General features: G+C 36.1%; 1 protein-coding gene across 1 annotated transcript in view; it reads right to left on the bottom strand.

Annotated features, from left to right (window-relative positions):
* Positions 1 to 19,729, bottom strand: part of f13a1b (coagulation factor XIII, A1 polypeptide b) — a 44,472-nt gene extending 24,743 nt beyond the window's left edge. The window contains 6 exon segments of the mRNA NM_001077154.1: positions 354 to 461; positions 562 to 680; positions 960 to 1,208; positions 6,048 to 6,236; positions 13,865 to 14,066; positions 19,638 to 19,729. Of these exon segments, the coding sequence (NP_001070622.1) occupies positions 354 to 461; positions 562 to 680; positions 960 to 1,208; positions 6,048 to 6,236; positions 13,865 to 14,048 (849 nt within the window). The 5' untranslated portion in view covers positions 14,049 to 14,066; positions 19,638 to 19,729.
* Between the last annotated feature and the right edge of the window lie 1,845 nt (positions 19,730 to 21,574).

The following is a 21,574-nucleotide window of genomic DNA, read 5'->3' on the forward strand; positions in this document are numbered from 1 at the left end:
CCTCTCCGCTGTCGCCACTGGCTCGCATGGTTCAGGATTGGTAGAGCTATGCATCGATGAATTTGCTCTTCAGTGTTTGAACTCTCAGTAATGATTTTAAACCACACTGAACTGAACTGAACTTAAACACTAAAAACTGAACCACACTGTTCCAGTTACTATGACCATTTATGTGAAGCTGCTTTGACACAATCTACATTGTAAAAGCGCTATACAAATAAAGCTGAATTGAATTGAATTGAATCATTAGTTTTCATATTAGTACATCATTATTTATACGCAATTATTTAAGTGTCAGTTCAGCTTCCAGCGCATTTGAGCTCTCTCAGCCATTGTAGTTTACAGTTTCTCACCATTGCTGAAGCGACGCGAGTCACTTTAACGACATCACCTCGGTTTGACAGCGGCATATCAGCTTTATCCATGACGAACAGACATGCATCCAGAACTCCAAACTCAAACTAGAAAAGAAACAACACCGCACATTGCATTATTTGCAATGCAAGCATAGTCAGTTATTTTGACAATGCAAGTTAGATGCATTAATGTCGTCCTTCACACCTGTCCGTAGTTCCAGGCGCGTTCAGACACATCATCATATGCTCCATGATAGATGATCCCGAGTTCATTCATTACACACTCCTCACGTTCCTCCTCGTCATCCAGAAACACCGGATCAGCTGAGAAAGAAACAACACTCTAAATATGCCCGCTATACTTTCAAAGCAGGAGCGATATAGTCAAATCCACAGGCAAAACTACATTTATTCAGACACCTTCATACTTGCAGTAAATTTGGAGGAATGGAAAAAAAAAAACTAGACGTGTCAAACATTTATGCATTTTGCTCTCTGATGATTTGAAGTGTTTCTTTAATCCTAAAATCATCTGCTTAATTAATAAAAGTAAAGCTAGATTTTTAGTTTTAGTGTAAGTATCTCTGTATGTTTAATTCTGACCTGGTGACCACGGGTTGAAAAGGATATAGATGTCAGTGTTTGGGTCTCTCCTGGTCCTGCGGATGCCGTACGGTGTCTCCACACCGATGTAGGTCATGTATTTTCCCACAATGCACTCTGCTGAGGGAGTGATGCCCATCGTGACCACATTTTCACTGCTTTCGATGACCCGGCCGCTCCAGACGCTCTGCCGCTTCGCAGTGGGGAAGACGGGAATGTAGGTGCCTTTACTGTACTGAGGAACCGGTCCTGGTGCACAACAGCAGATCATAACACATTTAATATTTAGATTTAATTCAATTCACCTGTATTTGTATAGCACTTTTACAATGTAGATTGTGTCAAAGCAGCTCCACATAAAAGATCATAGAAAAATGAAACAGTGTCAGTTCAATTTTCAGAGTTTAAGTTCAGTGTGGTAGAGATTAGAGAATAATTAGTGTAGCTGCTGTTCATAGTGTATATAAACAAGATGCAGAAACCTGTGTGGAACACATTCATGTATCATACCACTAAGTGATGCACTTTGTGTATGCTTAACTAAACAGATAGGTCTTCAATCTAGGTTTGAACTGCGAGAGTGTGTCTGAGCCTCAGACATTATCAGGAAGGCTATTCCAGAGTTTAGAAGCCATAAATGAGAAGGCTCGACCTCCTTTACTTGACTTTGCTATTCTAGGTACTACCAGAAGCCCTGAGTCGGTCTTAAAGAGCGATTTATTCATTCATTTTCTTGTTGGCTTAGTCCCTTTATTAATCCGGGGTCGCCACAGTGGAATGAACCACAATCTCATCCAGCAAGCAATGCAGTGGATGCCCTTCCAGCCGCAACCCATGTCTGAGAAACATCCACACACACACTCATACACACACACACTCATACACTACGGACAATTTAGCCTACCCAATTCACCTGTACCACATGTGTTTGTACTGTGGGGGAAACCGGAGCACCCGGAGGAAACCCAAGCAAAGGCAGGGAGAACATGCAAACTCCACACAGAAACGCCAACTGAGCCAAGGTTCGAACCAGCGACCCAGCGACCTTCTTGCTGTGAGGCGACAGCACTACCTACTGCGCCACTGCCTCGCCAACTAAACATTTTGTTGAGCGATTTATTTGTATTAAATAAAGACCACCATTCAAACTGAACCGGCATTTTGGCTGAGGCCGAATGCACTTCATTTGCTTTCATTTGATTATCCTGTTTATTAAACAGATAATTTTGCAACAATAAATGCATCAAAATGAATAGCGCAATTTATCTGAGCGTTCCGCATCTGGTGTGAACACAGCATAAGAGTATAAATTTTTTTCCCCTAAAAAAATTATTAAATCCAAATTTAAATATTAGTTTGGCCTTGTCTGGTAACCCTTTATGCAATACAGTTCCACAAGTCAGAATTATTAGCCCCCACTGAATATTAATATTAATGGAGAACACATTTCTAGAAATAATAGTTATAATAACTAATTTCTAGTCAAGTTAGGGTAATTAGGCAAGCAATTGTATGTACAGTGGTTTATTCTGTAGACAATAAAAAAACTGCTCAAGAGGGCTAATAATATTGATCTTAAAATGGTTTAAAAAAAACTAAAATTGCTTTTATTCTAGCTGAAATAAAACAATCTCCAGAAGAAAGAATAATGATGGGAAATCATGTGAAATTTTCCTTGCTCCGTTTATGACAATGTGTTACGGTCTGTGGGAGTTTGTATTTTTTGTGCCTTCTCCCTCTGTTTTGCGTGTCTCCTTTCGCTCCCTTCGCATCTCCTTGTCTGTCATTCGCTCTTTGTCTCGCCCTATCACCTTTTGTTCCGCTACTTTTACTCTACTAGGTACCTGCTGATTGGATCCCAAGCCTGTCACTCCTTATTAGGGTGTTTCCTCGTGAACCAATTGGACTTCGTTCCGCGGACTTTAAATTCGACCGGCACGCCTTGTTTTTCAGAGTGCTATGTGCGTTGGTTTGTGTTCGCTCGCTGCTGTTTATAATGTATGTTTTGTTCTGTGTTTCTGAATAATTACATCGATGTAAATTAGCTCATGCTTAAAGAATTTATCATTCCTTTTTGGGGAAAAGGGAATAGTTTAAGTCGAGCGACATACATTTTGCCCGTAGGTAACTTCGATGTTCAGAAACACTAGGTAAGTGGGTGAGCGCCGCATTTTGTATTTTTGCTTATTATTTCAGGGAGTTTAGGTGTGGCGTCGCAAACGCTTAAGATTTCGGTTTCTTTTTCACATTTTGATTTTTATTAGTAAGTTTAGAGGGGGATCTTGTGTTCTAGTTTAGGTGGCTTTTTGTTTTGTTTAGATCTTTGCTTTGGCACCACTTTAGTTCCTTTGTCCCCTAAAACTTTTGATTGTATTTCTTTCTTCTTCTTCTTATTATTATTATTATACATGCATTGTACAAAGCGCACACATGTAAGCCTCTCTTTTGTTGGCTTCATTTTTCTTCTCCTCATAAGAGGAATAAACGAATGGAATGTAAATTGTGTCCTGGTGTATTTTCCATCCATCTACTCAGTAATAATTTAATATTATAAGCGTTACGTTTATTTTCAATAGACAATTTAGTTAAACCGTAACACAATGGAAAATTGAAAAAGAAAAAAAAGAAACATGCACAAGGCAGGGTGACAGTTGGGATATTCGAGTAAAAAGCACCTTACACAACTAGCCGTCAAACTGACTTCTTTCGGGTCCTGTGCTCAGTTTCCTTAAATATGAGTGCTTGAATGTGTTCATCATTATCAGGAAAACAGGGAAGTGAGCAATGTTTTACCACTGAAGGGAAGTGTGGCAACGAGAAGAGAAAGCTCTCTGAAATTTCACAAGAGTTGCCATTATTCTGAAATTTAAGTGTGAAAAATGCTCACTCCGTTACATTTACTGCTGCGCTGGACAATTTGCCTCTTTAAATAATTCTTTGGTATTGCAAAAGGGGGAAGCTGATAATTAAAGCAGAAGGAAACTTTAAAAAATATGTATGCTTTAAAACAATGAAAGCATAAAGTGACTTCTGACTTACTGAGACAATCAGGTTTTCTGTGGGGGAGGGGTTGGGGGCATTTTAATGAAATTCATGACATCATTTTTGGTATTATTATTATTTCTGGTTTTATTAAACATTCTAAAAATAATCATTATTTTGAAGAACATTCTAAAACTCTAAAACAGAATGTGGAGCTCCATAGAAGTTTAAGGTTTTTTAATGGAACAACAGAAGCCATACAAGAGAGAATCTTTTAAGAATGCAAACAGGAAGTGTGTCATTTATGGAATCTGTTTTGCATAGTGCATAGCATGCAAAACTCAAAGCATGTGCTGAATCACAGATTGTCACAAAAGAAACATATTAATCTCAAAAAATGAAATACACTCAATCACTGACTATACAGTATCCGCATTATTTTGCCCTTCACATTTTATAAAATGAGAACTATAATCTTATGACAAATAATTTAGACTATAGTAAATATAGTAATATATAACATAACTGATGCACTTATTAACTGTTTATTATTAGAGATGCATTACTGTTACAATATTAGCTGATAAGACAATAATTACTTTTAAGTTATGGATAACAATTGATTAATTGATAAAAAAAATTCTACAACAACATCTTTTTAAATGCTGCAGGTGAACATTTAAAAAACACAGAAAGCATAAAAAGCAGAAACATACATCAGAAAACAATTGTAAAAATTAATTTACAGCTAGTAAAAGTTCATTCCAGCTTCGTTGAATGCTTATAGATGACGAGTTCACTAGAGGGCGATGTCTACATTTTTGCGAATCTGAAATCTGTTACTTAGGGTGTGTTTTGTTGTACGCTTCAGATGACAAATCCACTAGAGGGTGTTGTCTACATTTTTGCGAATCTGAAATATGTTACTTAGGGTGCATTTTGCTTTATGTTTCAGATGACAAAATCTTGCTAATTTGAAACGTGTTACTTAGGGTGCATTTTGTTGTACGCTTCAGATGACAAATCCACTAGAGGGCGCTTTAACATTTTTGCGAATCTAAAATATGTTACTTAGGGTGTGTTTTGTTGTACGTTTCAGATGACAAATCCACTAGAGGGCACTGTCTACATTTTTGCGAATTTGAAATATGTTACTTAGGGTGCATTTTGCTTTATGTTTCAGATGACAAAATCTACTAGAGGGCGCTAGCTACATTTTGCTAATTTGAAACGTGTTACTTAGGGTGCATTTTGTTGTACGCTTCAGATGACAAATCCACTAGAGGGTGCTTCTACATTTTTGCGAATCTAAAATATGTTACTTAGGGTGTGTTTTGTTGTACGCTTCAGATGACAAATTCACTAGAGGGTGCTGTCAACATTTTTGCTAATCTGAATTACATTACTTAGGCTACGTTTTGTTGTATGTATCTGAGGACAAATCCACTAAAGGGCGCTTCTACATTTTTGCGAATCTAAAAAATACGTTGCTTAGTGTGCGTTTTGCTGTACGTTTCAGATGACAAATCCACAAGAGCATGCTGTCTACATTTTTACGAATCTGAAATATGCCACTTCCCTAAGCCAAACCGTTCCCCAAATCCATCCAATAGTAATTTTAAAAGCAAACTTAAGTGTAAGGTGCCTGCAATCACATAACTTTACACACATTTTACATAGATTTTCTCTCTTTTGTTGAAAAGTGCTTTACCAGACTCAAACCTAAGCACTCTGCAGTTCACGATGTGCAAATTGACCTACGAACAAAGTGACCAAACCAGAAAAGTTATCGATATGGAGATCGGTGCGGCAAATGTATTTCATCACACAACAGCATCAAGTTGACATATATTTATTTGGTGTTGTGCAAAAAACTTCACAAAAATAATCTTTTAATACATCACTGTGTATATCATTAGTCTGAACAGGAACAAAATTTGCCATCATCATACTGCCCCCTCGTGTTGGTTTTACCTAACTGCAGTCAGATGCATGTTAAATTACTTTTTTGTGGTTTTGTAAAAATGTAAACCAAAGCACACATTTCCAAGGAGCCTGTGTTATAATAGTTATATTTCAAAATTCTTCAATTAAAAAAAAACCTACCTATAACAAACTCAACCGCAAACTTGTCTTCAGCCGGTTTGTAGGGTCGATTGAAGGTGATCTTGATCTGAAACTCTTGAGCTCGGCGCACGATGAGGAAGTTGCTGGAGTAAAGGTGTGTGTGATGAGCCTGTTTATTCACTTCATTAGGCTGTTTGAGCACATCCACATCAAAGATATCCAGATACTCTGAAAAACAAACACATTCCATGCTTAAACTGGTGTTTTACGGTAAAGTCTAGATCGGATACGCAGCCTGCTGGAGGTATGATGTGCAAATTAATATAGCAGTGTTTTTTATGACACTGTATAACAGCAATTTATATTTTCTACAGTACTGCGACGGTTGCGTTTAGGGTTGGGGATTGCGTCAAAAAATACAATTTATTGGGTTATTTAATAGATAGCATAAATAATTCTCTGTACAACTACTGTTTTTAGAGTGCTCAGATGGTAGGGTTTAGATTTAGGATGGGGGAAAACGTTAAAAAAATACAATAAATGAGAAATTTAATAAATAATATTATTAATTCTCATTAACTTCCAGCCACAACCAGGGCCGGCGCGTCCATAGAGGCGACCTAGGCGGCCGCCTAGGGCGGCAGTATAGAGAGGGCGGCATCCGCGACACCTCCCTTACCACCCGCGTCCTCAGTTATGTCCGAACACCTCCCTCACCACCCGTGTCCTTAAATATATTCGCGCATAGACGACAGAATAGAGAGGGCGGCGTCAGTGACACCTCTATCAGCACCTGCGTTTCCTCAGTTATAACCGCGCATAGGGCGGCATAATTGAGGTCCGCGACACCCGCGCGTCCTCAGTCATATCCGCGCATAGGGCGGCAGAATAGAGAGCGCAGTGTCCGCGACACCTCCCTCCCTCAGCACCCGCGCGTCCTCAGTTATATTCGCGCATAGTGCGCTGGAAAAGAGGTCCGCGACACCTCACTTCATTTTCATAACTGGTCACTTTCGTTTTCATATTGGGGTTGAGGGCGGCGTGATCGTCCTCTGCCTAGAGCGGCAGTTCAGCTTGCTCCGGCCCTGGCCGCAACCATATCCGATCTGGCAACAACTGTTTTACACCACAATGACCTACACAAACAGCAACAGAGGATGTGGACATGAGGATGGTTTAAACAGAAAAAGACCCCCCCCCCCCCCCACCCCCCGAAAAAAGGTCAAGTCGTTAAAAAAATAGTGGTGTTTCCTGCAGTAAACCTTATCTTTAAAACAAGAGAGGTCTGCTTTCTGGTGGAAATGGTGAGAAAATGCTCATGTCATTAGATTGTTTGTTTTAGCCTTTCTGTTAAAGACTTTGACTGGATAAGACAGAGTAAACAAATAGTAAACAAAACCACTCGAACCCCAAATAGAAGAGTCACTCTCAGTAAAGAGTAATGAATTAAAACTCAAAGCTCATTTTAGTTTCATTTCTATGTGTATTTTAGACAAATGTCCCTTATTCTAATACTTTACACAACTAATATTTGATGTAAATGCCGATATATTTTTGGAAAATAATGAATTTGCCTAATTGAATAAATGAGCATTTTCCCCATTTTAAAATAAAAGAGTTTAATTATTTAATACTTAGAAGCAGCAAGAGAGTGTAATGTGTTGATTTGTTTTTGGCATCTTTGTATTCACCACACACAGTTAATCAAAATTCCCATTTTTGCCTTATATTCTATTTAACACAACTTAAATGAGCCACAAAATTTTAAAAGGACATTAAACGTGTATTTGACTGCTTGTAGCTTCCATTTTGTAAGCAAATTTATAAAGCAAATACTCATTCATTTTCAATTTCTGCAGCATTTCGTTACTTACAGGCAGGCCCGTGCAGAGACCGTCCAAAGGGCATGTGCAGGATAAATTTTTTGAAGAGCTAGGGGGTGGGGGGTGTTGTCGCGCGCGTACTAAAGAGCGGTGTTGTCTCGCGCGTTCTGATCAGCTGTGTTGTCGCGCGCCTACTGAAGGGCGGGACCAAGGGTGTGTTGCGTCGCGGGGGCGCTTTTGATCGTTTTAGAAGGGCACTTTCTATCCAAGACTAAAAAGGGCATGTGCACTGCACAGGTTGAGCCCTATGTGTGCACGTGCCTGCTTGCAGGAAACAATTGCAAATATAGTTGAGGTCAGAATTATTAGCCCCTGTATATTTTCCACCAATTCCTGTTTATCTGAAATATTTTTTCAACCCATTTCTAAACATAATAGTTTTAATAACTCGTTTCTAATAACTGGGTTATTTTATCTTTGCCATGATGACAGTAAAAAATATTTGACTAGATATTTTTCAAGAAATATATCATTTTTCTTTTATACAGCTGAAAGTGACATTTAGGTTAAGTAGGCAGGTCATTGTATAGGTGAGGTTTATTCTGTAGACCAGGGGTTTTCAAACTGTGGCTCGCACAGTGAACAAAGGTGGGTCTCGCTACGTCACATAGCTGCAGCTATATTTACATTGCGGTGAATCAAATCCAGTACGATTGACGGCAATAACTCAAAATCTCTTACCCTAAAAATATCTAAAGAGTATTTCCTAAAAAAAAGACAAAGCTGGTTTTGTTTCTCAGCTGTCTTTTTCTTTTTTTTTTCGCTCCACATTATGAGCACTGCTCCGTTTGAGGCCTCGCAATCTGCGTTAGCCGTTAGAGCTTGCGCTAAGCGGAGCTCTTAGTAAGGGACCGTCAGAAAAATGCCTATTTTTTTCGTTTTTTTTTTTGCTAAGTCTTGCGTGTTTTATTGTAAACACAACTAATTTTCTCTTAAATGAGCACAAACAGTTACTCAAGTAGTCGAATATTCATTATAGATCTGTGCATTCTTACATTAACACCTCTGTTATTAAACAAAACACAATAAGAGATTCATTTGCTGCTCTGCACTAAATAACTATAGTAACTGTAATCAATATCCAAATACTATTAAAGGTAAAGTAGATTTTATGGCTTTATTTAATTTCTGAATACGCCATTGATTTTAATAGGCTAAACCTTTTATTTTATTGTCAATATTTTCTATTGTTTGCTATCTATTCTATCATCTGAAGCAATTTGTTGTCCCATTTTTTTATACCCCAACGTTGACAGATTGCTAATCAATAAATAGCTACAGTGCTATCTGTTAGTTTTAACGTCAGCTAATGTTATGGAAGGGCATAGATGTTATGGAAAATAGTAATAGTAATGTAACTACCCCCATCCTTCCTTCCTCAAGCAAATGTGTAAATATTAGATCTATTCAGCAATAACGTTAATTGCATTGGCATATTTATCTGACCTATTCCCAGCTTGTACATTTACATTTACATTTAGTCATTTAGCAGACGCTTTTATCCAAAGCGACTTACAAATGAGGACAAGGAAGCAATTTACACAACCAAGAGAAACAATGAATAAGTGCTATAGGCAAGTTTCAGGTCTGTAAAGTCTAAGAAGGGAAGTATTAGTAGTATTAGTTTTTTTTTTTTTTTATGGTACAGTTAGTGTGATATTCAGAGAGGCAATTGCAGATTAGGAAGTGTAGTGGAGACTAAATAGTTGAGTTTTTAGTCGTTTCTTGAAAGTAGCTTGTAGTAGTTGATCAAAAAGCTATTTAGTTTCTTATGACTATATGCAGGGCTGATAGTGGAAAAAATTCCTGAGCCTGAACTTTTTTTCCTTGTCCCTGAGGTGAGTAGGGGTGGGGGTACTATGTATGCAACGCACTTTTAACACATAACTTGTGGGCCCCTGGGCCCAAATATATTAACAGCCTATGTGTAACCCTGATCATCATTGTTGTCAAGTGGCTGTTTTTAGACACATGCCAGTAATGTCAGTGACACATGCCAGTGTCAGTGATCTTGTGACATGTGCCAGTAGATGTCAGTCTAAGCACGTTATAAGCACATTAATCTTATAAGTCTCTTTGCTTTAATATTTAAAAATCATTAGGCAAATGACACCTGTTATCTTACATGCATATATGTTACGAGTTTTCAACATGCATTTTATTATAACTTTTTAAAGGATATTATTTAAAATACCTTAAAATGAAAATAAGTTAAATAATAAAATAAACGAATGAATTAAAAACATAGAACATGCAATAATATACAGTACAACAGATAAGTGTAACCCCTCCCATACATAAGCATGCCACAATAAATTTGACTGACATGTACTGTCAAATGACTATATTACGTACGGAAGTATGACTAGGAATACATAAAATAAATGCGTTTAAATTAAAACATCGTGGAGTAGCTCAGCAAATAAACTAATTTGCGACGCGATAAACTAGGTTAAAAGTCGCGCAATGATTAAATATGGTTTTGCTCGTGTTAATTAATGTCATAAGCTTCGCCGGGTGTCGATGTCACTGCAGTGACATGCAGCGCGACACTCTGAGTGACACAGGTCACTACACATGCCAATAGCGAGTGACACATGAGTGGAAAACCGTACGTGCCACCGGAAGTGTCACTAATCAGTGGCATGTGCCAGTGTCATCTGTACGTCAGATGTCGTGTCACTCCATGTTAAAACTGCTACTGCGAATCCGCGTTCAAGCGCACACAATAAGCTAAAACTCGCCCCAAGCACCGGCAAAAACAAACAACAATGAATGTGTCGAGGAAAGAGTAAGGACATATCTTAATTATTTATTAATAAACTTATTCTGAGTCAGTGTCGCAAAGATCCTGACTGGCAATCTCCTCTTGGACTCGCCTTTAGAGAGAAATTCATCTTTACGGATTACATGAAGGAGTTTTTTTGTTTTCGATTTGTTTTATTTCGTTAAGTAATAATTTAAAGCTTTCTATAAATATATTTATTATGTCTGTGAGGCATATACATTTTGCTTCATTTTGTTAAGCGCTCCTGTTCAAAAACCAGACGACAGAAAGCGCATAATTTTGGTTTTCTTTATTTTATAAAAACGCTGTAACGTTTTTTGATGTATTACTCGTACTTTGTGAGCAAAAATGACGGATAACTTTAAATTGCTCCCACTGAAAAAATGCAAGTGATTGCTCTGGCGCCTCGATGTCCTGCAAGCTTTTTATAAGCAAACTATGCGCCTAATAGCACACATTCTTTAACGTTTAAGCTACCATTGTTTTATACTTGAACTGTTTTATATCTTTTATTTTAGGCAAGTCGTGATGATCTGAGAAGGCAAACTGATCAAACAGACAAATACGCAACGCATACTCTCATTTAAAAAAAAAAATCACGCGACCATCATCTCACAATGTTTAATAATAAATAGCCTATCTTTTTTTTAATTAAAACGAGTGATTTAGCAATGCCGCGCCATTGACAATCCAACTGCAGAGAAACATCGTGGCAACGTGAGGACTTTTTCCGAAGTTCAGCTTATTTTCACTTGATTATGTGTTTAATGTCAAAAAAATCCATAATGTCTAGGCCAAAAAGATCGAATCCTGTGTGCGCGCATCTTTTATAACTGAGGCCGCTCTCTTCAAAAACCGAAAGTTGCTTCTTCTGTCTGGCAATATTTCGGCTTTTAATATATGAAAAGTTTATTTAGATGAGCCAATATTAAAAATTGCAATAAAGTAACTGAGACGTGCGGCCACACATCGAATCTGAGGACTGATTTCTCTTCCTCTCTCTCTCTCTCTCTCTCTCTCTCTCTCTCTCTCTCTCTCTCTCTCTCTCTCTCATTCAGACATCGAGCCACAACACAAGTCAAGTTGCAAAACTTAATAGGCATAAATGTCTTTGAGCCAAAAAAAAGTCTATTGGTAGGATATCTGTAAAAACGCAATTGGAGCCAAATATATGAGTTGTGTAGCCTATAAATTATAGGCCTATTAATTCTAATAAAATGAAAACTAAAATTAACAATTCATTGCATTTTTCGTTTGATAAAAATATACGTAAACGAAAAAAAATCAAAGGGTGGCTAATTTGTATTAATGTGTTTTGATTTTAATGAAAATATGCTCAGCATATTTAATTAACGGCTATACGCCGTCAATAGACAAGCCATTCAAAACATATAATTTTACCGTGTAATGGGTTATAATGTATATTTTACAATAAAAACTAAACGTAGCATGTCTCGCTGTCATTTAAAACGTTTAATTCATACCACACCAGAGCTGTGGACCTGTAGTGTTTAAACTTACAGGGCGGTTGGTCAATAGTCTTAATGCGCAATGAACTCCAATCCGAGGGACTCGATAGTTACTCGATAGACAACATTAACTTGAGAGAATTAAAAAAATAAAAGGTTTTTTTTTAAAGGAACAACGCGCAAATCTGCAAAAAAAAAATAAATAAATAAATAAAACGTCTTGGCAGTGCTGTGTGTATTCCGCCACTGACAGTGTGAGACGCCCTTATGCTGCGCCTGTAACTGCCGCTTGTAAGAGAGATCAAAGCTGTATCGATAAAACCAAAAAAGCAAGATCATTTAGTTATAAATATTCCATAACAATACTTATCGAAATATTTATACATTTACATGTTGTTTATTGAGATTGTGTGATCTGTATAGGTTGTCTGATCTTTCCAGAAGCTGTAAACTGACACATGTGCGGTGATGTTTAGCTCTGACGAGGCGCTTTGATTTTTTACATAATGTTCCAATTCTTAATTTTTTTTCATATAGTTTAAATATAAAATGAGTGCTCGCTTGTTTAGTTGTGATCATTATGCAAGGATCATATTTCATATTCGGTTTTTTCTTCAATAGCCTATAGATTCGTTAATAATGTATTTTATAAACGGATTGTTCATAAGGACTAAGCTGTTAATATATAACATAGGCGTTTATGGTTGTTATTTGTGTGGTTCCAACTTACACAGTTTTTTTCAGCCTGTAGCAGTGTTGTGTTTTATTCGTTATGTAAATAAGTTATGTTTTGTTTAATAACAGGAATTTTTTTTTGTAGTTTCTTTTCTGTCCATTCAATTGACACCGAATTGGCAACTCCCGCAAAACTGAAAGTGAAAGTATTATACGCACGCATTTATAAGCTATTTAAAAGCAGAAAAAAGGAGGAAATGAAAAAATGCCCACTCCCACGGTGATACCGGTATTACCGGTGTTGTCACATGTCGATTAACCGGTGGGGAAATTTCCTCACCGACACAACCCTACCCGCAGCCACAGTACGCCGGAAATCCGGCGTGGTGCCGGAACGCTATCACCCCTGCTATATGTACACTAGCAGTGGAATTTACTGCGATGTGACGGTGCTTGATCATAATCAAGGGTCTTGATCAAAGGTTGATCATATTCTCTTCTGAAAAATGAAGAGGATCTTTTTCAACAAAAAAAATAAACACAGTTACAGCCAGCATCCCACAACAAGCACTTCGAGCCTCATTTTGTGCATATCAAATCGCAAAATCCAAAAAGCCGCACACCATATATTTTGACAGCTTTGAATGGATACATTTTTTTACCCATTTTTCCATAATAAATATTATGGTAGGTCTTGAGATTGAACTACTTGCCTAAGTGGGTCCCGGAATTAAAAAGTTTGGGAATCCCTGCTGTAGACTATCAAAAACAAATATTGCTTAAGGGTGCTAATATTTTGACCTTAACATGGATTTTAAAAAATTAAGAACTGCTTTTATTCTAGCCGAAATAAAATAAATAAGACTTTCTCCAGAAGAAAAAACCTTAAAGGAAATACTGTGAAAATTCCCTTGCTCTGTTAATCATCATTTGGGAAATATTTGAAAAACAAAAAATAAAAATCACAGGAGGGCGAATAATTCTGACTTTAATTGTATATATTTTTATTCACCGATGCAGCAAATATTTCCTCCGACTCACCAGTGAGTGGTGGAGGTCCTCTGGGCATCAGCATGAAGGGCTCAAACTCCTCCACCTTGCCCTCTTGTTGATTGGAGCTGGCTCTGCCTCCTGCGCTGCGTCCACGGTGGGACACCCGCTGTTTGGGCCGAACGGTGGGTGCAGCAGCAGGGGTCGGGTTCTCTGGAGCCACTTGATCAGCCATGATAGATAAGGGAAGATCCTGAACACATACACATCAGATGCAATACAACAATGTACACTGAAAAAAGTGTTGCATGCAGAACTGTTGCAAACAATTTATTTGTGTTGAATTTAAACAAACAAATTAAATTAAAAAATGTTCAACTTAATTTGTTTGTTTAAATTCAGGCCAAATAAATTGTTTACAACCACTTAACGTAAAAATATTGAGTAAATCCAAGGAATTATCTTTGAATAATTTTTTTTTGCTGATATATATATATATATATATATATATATATATATATATATATATATATATATATATATATATATATATATATTTATTATTATTATTTTTTTAAATGCGCAGATACCACACTAGGGGTGGGGACATTTTTAACCCATGTGTATTGTCCAAATTTATCCTTTCATTATGTTGGTGGCTGTTTTTGCCCCATTGACTTCCATTATACCCACAGTTTTTGATTGTAAAGCCATGAACAATATGTGAATAAGCCATACAATCATGCATTCTTGATTGTTGCTGGTTTTCCCTGTTTGGAATGTTTTACTGTTGATCATCAGTTGTCAGCATTAACCCTTTAGATAGATTTCTGGCTTTGTAAAACAGATTATAGTGTGTGTCCATAAATACATTTACTATGTTTACCGTGTTCTGAGAACTGAGCTGCCTATTCTGATTTTCTCAGACAGAAAGATAAGTCCGAAAAGGTCTGTATCACACACACATCTTTTAAAATAACGAAACTTCGCTATTTTTTGCACAGAAACTGATGATGAACAGTAAAAATACCTTTTTTTTTTTTTTACCTCTTCCCAACAGAAAAAACAGAAATCTAAAATGCATATTAATATGCCTTGCAATTAAAACAATGTTATTATAATGGAAGTCAATGGGGGCAAAACACACACAAACATATTAGTATATTTGTCCAGAGTGTATTGTGTTTTTGAAAAAATCCAAAGCATTTTTGCAAAATATGTGTCAACATAAGATGTCATCAAAAATCAGTTCATTTGCTGAAAAACAGAAAGTTGTGACCAAATTACGACTCAAAATCATCCCAGAGTGGATGAAAACATCCCCAACAGCACATAAAAACATTTTTAAAAGAATCATTTTCTTTGAAGAACATTCTAAAATTCTAAAGAGCAAAGTTATAATCCGTGGAAGTTTCAAGGTTCTTTTGTGGAACAATAGAACCCCAACCCCCCAAATAGAAATCCTTTTAAGAATGTAAACAGGATGTGCGTCATTTATGGAATCTGTTTTGCATCGCAGATATTTTGCACAAAAACAAACTCAAAGCATGTGCCGAATCACAGATTTACTGCAGGGATTTTGGCTTTCTTTCAGTAATTTACTGCTGCAAATAAAGAGTCCAATGTTGTAACGTAAGCTAGACTAGCAAGTACAGCTTTAAATTATTACAACATTCTTTAAAAAAGTATGTCTTTAACAATTGAAGCAGTTTGTTATTGTTCAAATATAAAACATACCAAAGATAATACACCTTTAAGAATTACAAAAACAATCTAATTTGATAACGAGACAGTTCACTTAAAAATGAAAATGTACTCACTATTTACTCGCCCTCAAGTTGATCAAACTTTATGTATGTATATATATATATATATATATATATATATATATATATATATATATATATATATATATATATATTTTTTTTTTTTTTTTTTTTTTTTTTTTTTTAAACACTAAAGAAGACATTTTGTAAAATTTTAGAAAATATTAACCACCGACTTCCATAGTATTTGCTTTTCATACTATGGATGTCAATGGTTACCATTCTCAAGCATTCTTCAAAATAATGTCCTTTGTGTTTAACAGAAGAAATGTATAATAAACCGATTTTCAGCTTGTTTGTAAACCATCATTTTTAATTAGTTTTAACCAAAATGCTGTTGTGCCATTTATCAAGTCAGAAAGAAACAAAAGTTTTTGATTCCAATTGTGATGTATATATGAGTAACAAAAGTTTTTTTTAGATCACACTTAATTTTGATGGTCCGTTTGTTGAATTTAAGTTACACTGCATCTGTACATGCCAATTAGATTATACGTAGACTGTTAGGTTGGGGTTTGGGTTAGTGTAAGTTGACATGTACTTGCAAAGTTTCTTATAGTCAGTTAAATGTCTGTTGAAGGAGCAGTATCAGCTAATATTAAACAGACAGTAATACTCAAACGAACCATCAAAATAAAGTGTTACCCTTTTTTATTATTGTATAGAACTATACACTGTAAAACTGCTGGGTTCCACACAATTACTTCATGTTGTCCTAATATAAATCAATTAAGTTAACTTAATATGTTTTGTTTAATCCACCTAAATCTGTAAAAACAATTAAGTTTTCCTCTTAATAATCTCTTTAAAAAAACAACAACTTAATAATCTTGTTGGTGCAACTCATTTTAAATAAGTAGTTTAAACAAGCAGCAAATGTAAATTTGAGTGTATAAAAAGGGGTTTTGAAAACAAATCCATCTCTTGAAATTCTAAATAAATATGAGCCCTTAAAACGGGTACAATGTCAAGGCTTTACAACAGTCCACAGTCTTTAGAAGTACAAAAGCTTCTACAATGACAAAAAAAAATTTCAAGTGAATTGGTCTAATTGTTCAATTAGACAATCCAATTAGTATAATTGAAGTTGTTTGTATATTTTTGTTAAAATTGCTAAATAAAAACAAACAAACAAACAAATACACAAAGAAAGGGCTTTATTTTGTACATGGGGATTTGATTGGATGGATGTAGTTTACTATTAGTGAATCTAATAAGGCTGACAAGTTGATCCTGCCACCTCGTCAATATGCACCAATCAGAGATGTAGTTGAAGGAGGAGCAGTTATTTTAATCGGTGTTCATAATATGCACTGATAAATTATTTTTCAAGAATAAAATTAAAACAAGAGCCGTCCATTTGAACTATGGAGATTTAAATGACATAAACTAAGTTTCTGTGTGAGTTTTTACATGACACCTTGTCATTCACTCTTGGGTGCTGTTAATAATTCCGGATGGATATAAAAAAACAACATGCAGGTGACATTTTCCCATCCAGCTGCCTATTCCTGTATTTCCCAACATTAAAACATGGAAAACCTATTTTTACGACATGTTGCACAAACACTGGTTTCATGGTGCTAGAATATGTCACCGCAGACACACACACACACACACACCTGCATGACAGATTACATAAGGGCGTCTGCTGAATGAGGTGTGAAGTTTGAGGAGATGTTTGTCCCACCGAAGAGCATGAGTAACACCATGAACACACACTGAAGCCTCTGTTAGCTTCTAAAGCCCCTAAACACACTGATCACACTTTTCCACACTGGCAATTAAGGTAAACTAGAAGGAAAAAAATATTGAGGCTCTTAAAATAAAAAAAGCAGGCTTGATCTTCTGTGGTTAGCATGCAGATTTAAAACAGATGGTGGCACAAATTAAAATAGCTGCGTTCTGCAAACTGCACAAAATAATTGGCTTTGCATGGTTACACTCACAGACTCGCTTTCACAAACACAAGTATGAAAAATGAGACATGTTATTAAAACGAGACATATTAATCATGTATAATTAGTTTAAGATTCAAACATTATTTTCAAAGACAACTACTTGTCTCTTGCTGTTTTTTTTTTTTTACCCAATTCTGGGTGTTTACTTACTAAATCAAGTTAAAAGTTAAATCTATAGAACCAAATTCAACCAGTGTTTGGGTTTGTCAATATTTATATAATTGGAACTTGTTATAAATATCCTCAATGTACAGCGTTGAAGGTCTCAGATGAGCGGACTGCTGGAAGAGGATGGAGTTTTTCTTGTTTTTATTTTTTTTTAATGTGAGTGTTTTCACTTTCAATAAAGTTATATTGACCCCACACTGGCTATTCTACTTGTTGCTCTTTACATATCTATAGTTCTACATTGTGATTTCCTATCCTGTTTGAGCACTGGTTATCCAGATTTAATGATCCTGAAAAGTTTCTATCCGGATCAGATTGATCCAATCCGATGATGCTTTGAAAAACTGTCTTAAAAAGCAAGCTGCATGGATTATGTAACAGAATTACTAAATCCGGATTGAAACTTTTGAAAAACCGGGCCCTGGAGGATTAAAACATGTCTGAAGGACTCAATTAGTTGGATCAGGTGTATTTAATAAAAGTTAAAGCTATACGTTAAACTGAGTTTGACACCTGTGATCTACGCTCTTCTCAAAAACATACACTTATAGTTGAACCCAGAAGTTTACATACACATATTTTTTATTAAATGTCTGATGGTAAATCACACTAAACGTTTACTATTTTAGGTCCGTTAGGATTACCTGAATGATTTACATTTGCTAAATGCCAGAATAATGAGAGATTTTTTTTGAGAATTTTTTATTAATTTCTAAAGTCAAAAGTTTACACACATTTCCTTGGTATTTAATTTTTTTTTTTAGCTTTGCTTTTAAACGGTATAACTTTGGTCAAATGTTTTGGACATCCTTCCACAAGCTTCTCACAACAGTTTGAAGGAAATTTATATATATAGACAAACACACGATTATTTATATATATATATATATATATATATATATATATATATATATATATATATATATATATATATATATATATATATATATATACACAATCGTGTGTTTGTCTGTACATAAAAGTACATGTATGGGAAATTACATAAACAGCTGCAGGTCTGATTTTTCATCCAGAAAGAGTGCTTATTTCTAAAAATTATTATCTTTGTTGGTTATCATTTAAATTTAGTTTTTCAGCGTTTTTAGCTACATTTAATTTAAATTTTTTTTTTATTAATTGTGAATTTTTACAAATGCATTTCAGCTAATGAAAATGTTTTCCTTCATGTCATGTCTTAGTTTGCATGTACTACAGCAACCTTACGGGGAACTCAACCTGCTTCAGTGTGTTTTTAAATAATCCTCAAGAGCTTGATTGGCTGCTTCAGGTGTGTTTAATTAGAGCTGCAGATTATTTCTGCGGGACATATTTAGGTTGGAGACCTCTGTGAAGATCTATCTATTTATTTATCAAATTACCGGTTAGTAAAGAGCACAGCTATTTTCAACACAGATAAGAAACTTTCCTTGACAATTAAATAACATTAGAATTGTTTGTGAGGACACTCCTAAAATATAATGCCATATATAAAACCATTTTTGTTTCTCCAAAGAACTTTCAGGGATAATTTACTAAAATAAACAGTAGCATGAAGAGTATTTTAATAACTTAAGGAACTTTTGTCTCTCATAAAGAACATTTTGTGCAGTAAAAAAGCTTCCTTGAATGTTAAAAGGTTGATCATGCGAGCACTGGTGCCACGAAAGAACATTTATTTTTTAGATTGAAGACTAGATTAAAGCATGAAATATAAAACATATGAAAATAAAAAGCTGTTATATAAAAATGCAATAATATTTCAGCTTTTTTTCTAATTTGACAGTATTTTTGTTGAAATAAATGCAGCCTTTAGTGAACACCCAAACTTCTGTTTAAAAGTTGTGCAAAGTTTGAACAAAGTGTACTAACCTGGAACACTACTGGGTTGATAAATGGCGTCAGATCCTGGAGTCTGGGATCACATCAGGACGGCTTCTGCCTTCAGCTTTATATGGAGCTGGAATGACCCTGTGTGTGTGAGAGAGAGATATCCCACATGAATGGGTGTGTCCATGTATGCAGATTAGCACAACACTATAAAAGCAGAGGGTGTGTGTAAGATCAGAGTGGAAGTAGAAAACTGCTGCATGTGTGAGTTTGTGTGGCTTGTGGTGAGAATATATTTAACCAAATAACACACAAAAGCAGAATTGACCACAATCCTCTCTTTCAAATATTTCATGAAGAAATGACTTCATGCTGTCTGTCCACCATGAAGTCTTTTCTTCATGAAATATTTGAGTTTTCAACATTTTATGTGCTATATGAATCCCTATAAAGAGTTTAAACTATAAAGAGTTTCCTCTTCAATGATATCTATGCTCTTCTATGATTGGTGTTTACCCGAATAAGGGTGGAGTCAAGCTGTCAATCATTTAGACATTTAAAGAAGCAAGTTTCAGCTTCTGAATAACAAAATAAAATAGGAAGCGGTAACATTTGTGCAGTATCTGTCAGAGCTCACCGTGCAGTTATGTGTTTGAAAAGAGAGAGAGAGAGAGAGAGGAAAAGAAAACAAGATACTGTAAAGAAAAAACAGCTAAACGAAAGGTTCCCGAACTTTTTTAGCCTGTAATCCCTGAAATAACAACACTAGTGACTTGCAACCCCCAAATTCCCTCAAGGTGGTTCTAAATATACAAACGCTGCGCGCACAACAATAAGCCTATATAAACCTGAGCATATTGCCAACACAAAAAAGTGCAGCAGTCTAACAACCATATCATTTTTATAGTCATTTATTAATCAGTTCAATTTAATATTCATTCATTTTCTTGTCGGCTTACTCCCTTTATTAATCCTGGGTCACCACAGCGGAATGAACCGCCAAATTATCCAGCAAGTTTTTACGCAGCGGATGCCATTCCAGCCGCAACCCATCTCTGGGAAACATCCACACACACATTCACACACACACTCATACACTATGGACAATTTAGCCTACCCAATTCACCTGTACCGCATGTCTTTGGACTGTGGGGGAGACCGGAGCACCCGGAGGAAACCCACGCAAAGGCATGGAGAACATGCAAACTCCAAACAGAAATGCCAACTGAGCCGAGGTTCGAACCAGCAACCCAGCGACCTTCTTGCTGTGAGGTGACAGGACTACCTACTGCGCCACTGCCTCGCCCCTCAATTTAATATTAACCTTAACTAAAGAGACTGATAGACACAATGTTTTCAGCACAAGTCTATTCTTGGTTTAATTTTGGAGATCGCCAATCAGAGATCATCCTGAATGTTCAGTTGTGGCCTGTATTTGTGTTTAATGTATTTTATTGCCATAAAGGTATCAGAAAGTTTAACCTGGGCCCGGTTTTTAAAAATGTTTAATCCAGATAAAATTGATACGGATTTAGTAATCCTTTTTTTGTGATCCATAATTATGTAATCCAGCTCACTTTTTGAGACAGTTTTACAAAGCAACATTGGATTGTATCAATCTGATTCGAATATACCCTAGTAGCAAAGAATTCTGGCCCAGATTTGGCATAAAGCTGGCACAGCAGGCATTCATCCGGCACTGGCATACAGCATGTGGCCAAACATGGCCCGGGTTTGGCAGAGGTGGCACCACCTTTAAGGCGGCACACAAGATTTGGGACTGAAAAACGTAGTATTTGGCCCAGATTTAAAAATTTGATAAGCGGGCCATTTGAGTTTGGCCAGTCTTGACCCACATTTAAAATACACTAAAATCATTTTTGAGTAAAGAAAAAAAAATTCTACCAATCAGGTCACTTTGAGAAAAAGCGTGCCCAGAGTGTGCCTAAAGCGCATCACTCCATGGGTTTATCAATTTC

Source organism: Danio rerio, chromosome 7 (genome assembly GCF_049306965.1).
Source record: "Danio rerio strain Tuebingen ecotype United States chromosome 7, GRCz12tu, whole genome shotgun sequence".
In the NCBI taxonomy this organism is placed as follows: Eukaryota; Metazoa; Chordata; class Actinopteri; order Cypriniformes; family Danionidae; genus Danio; species Danio rerio.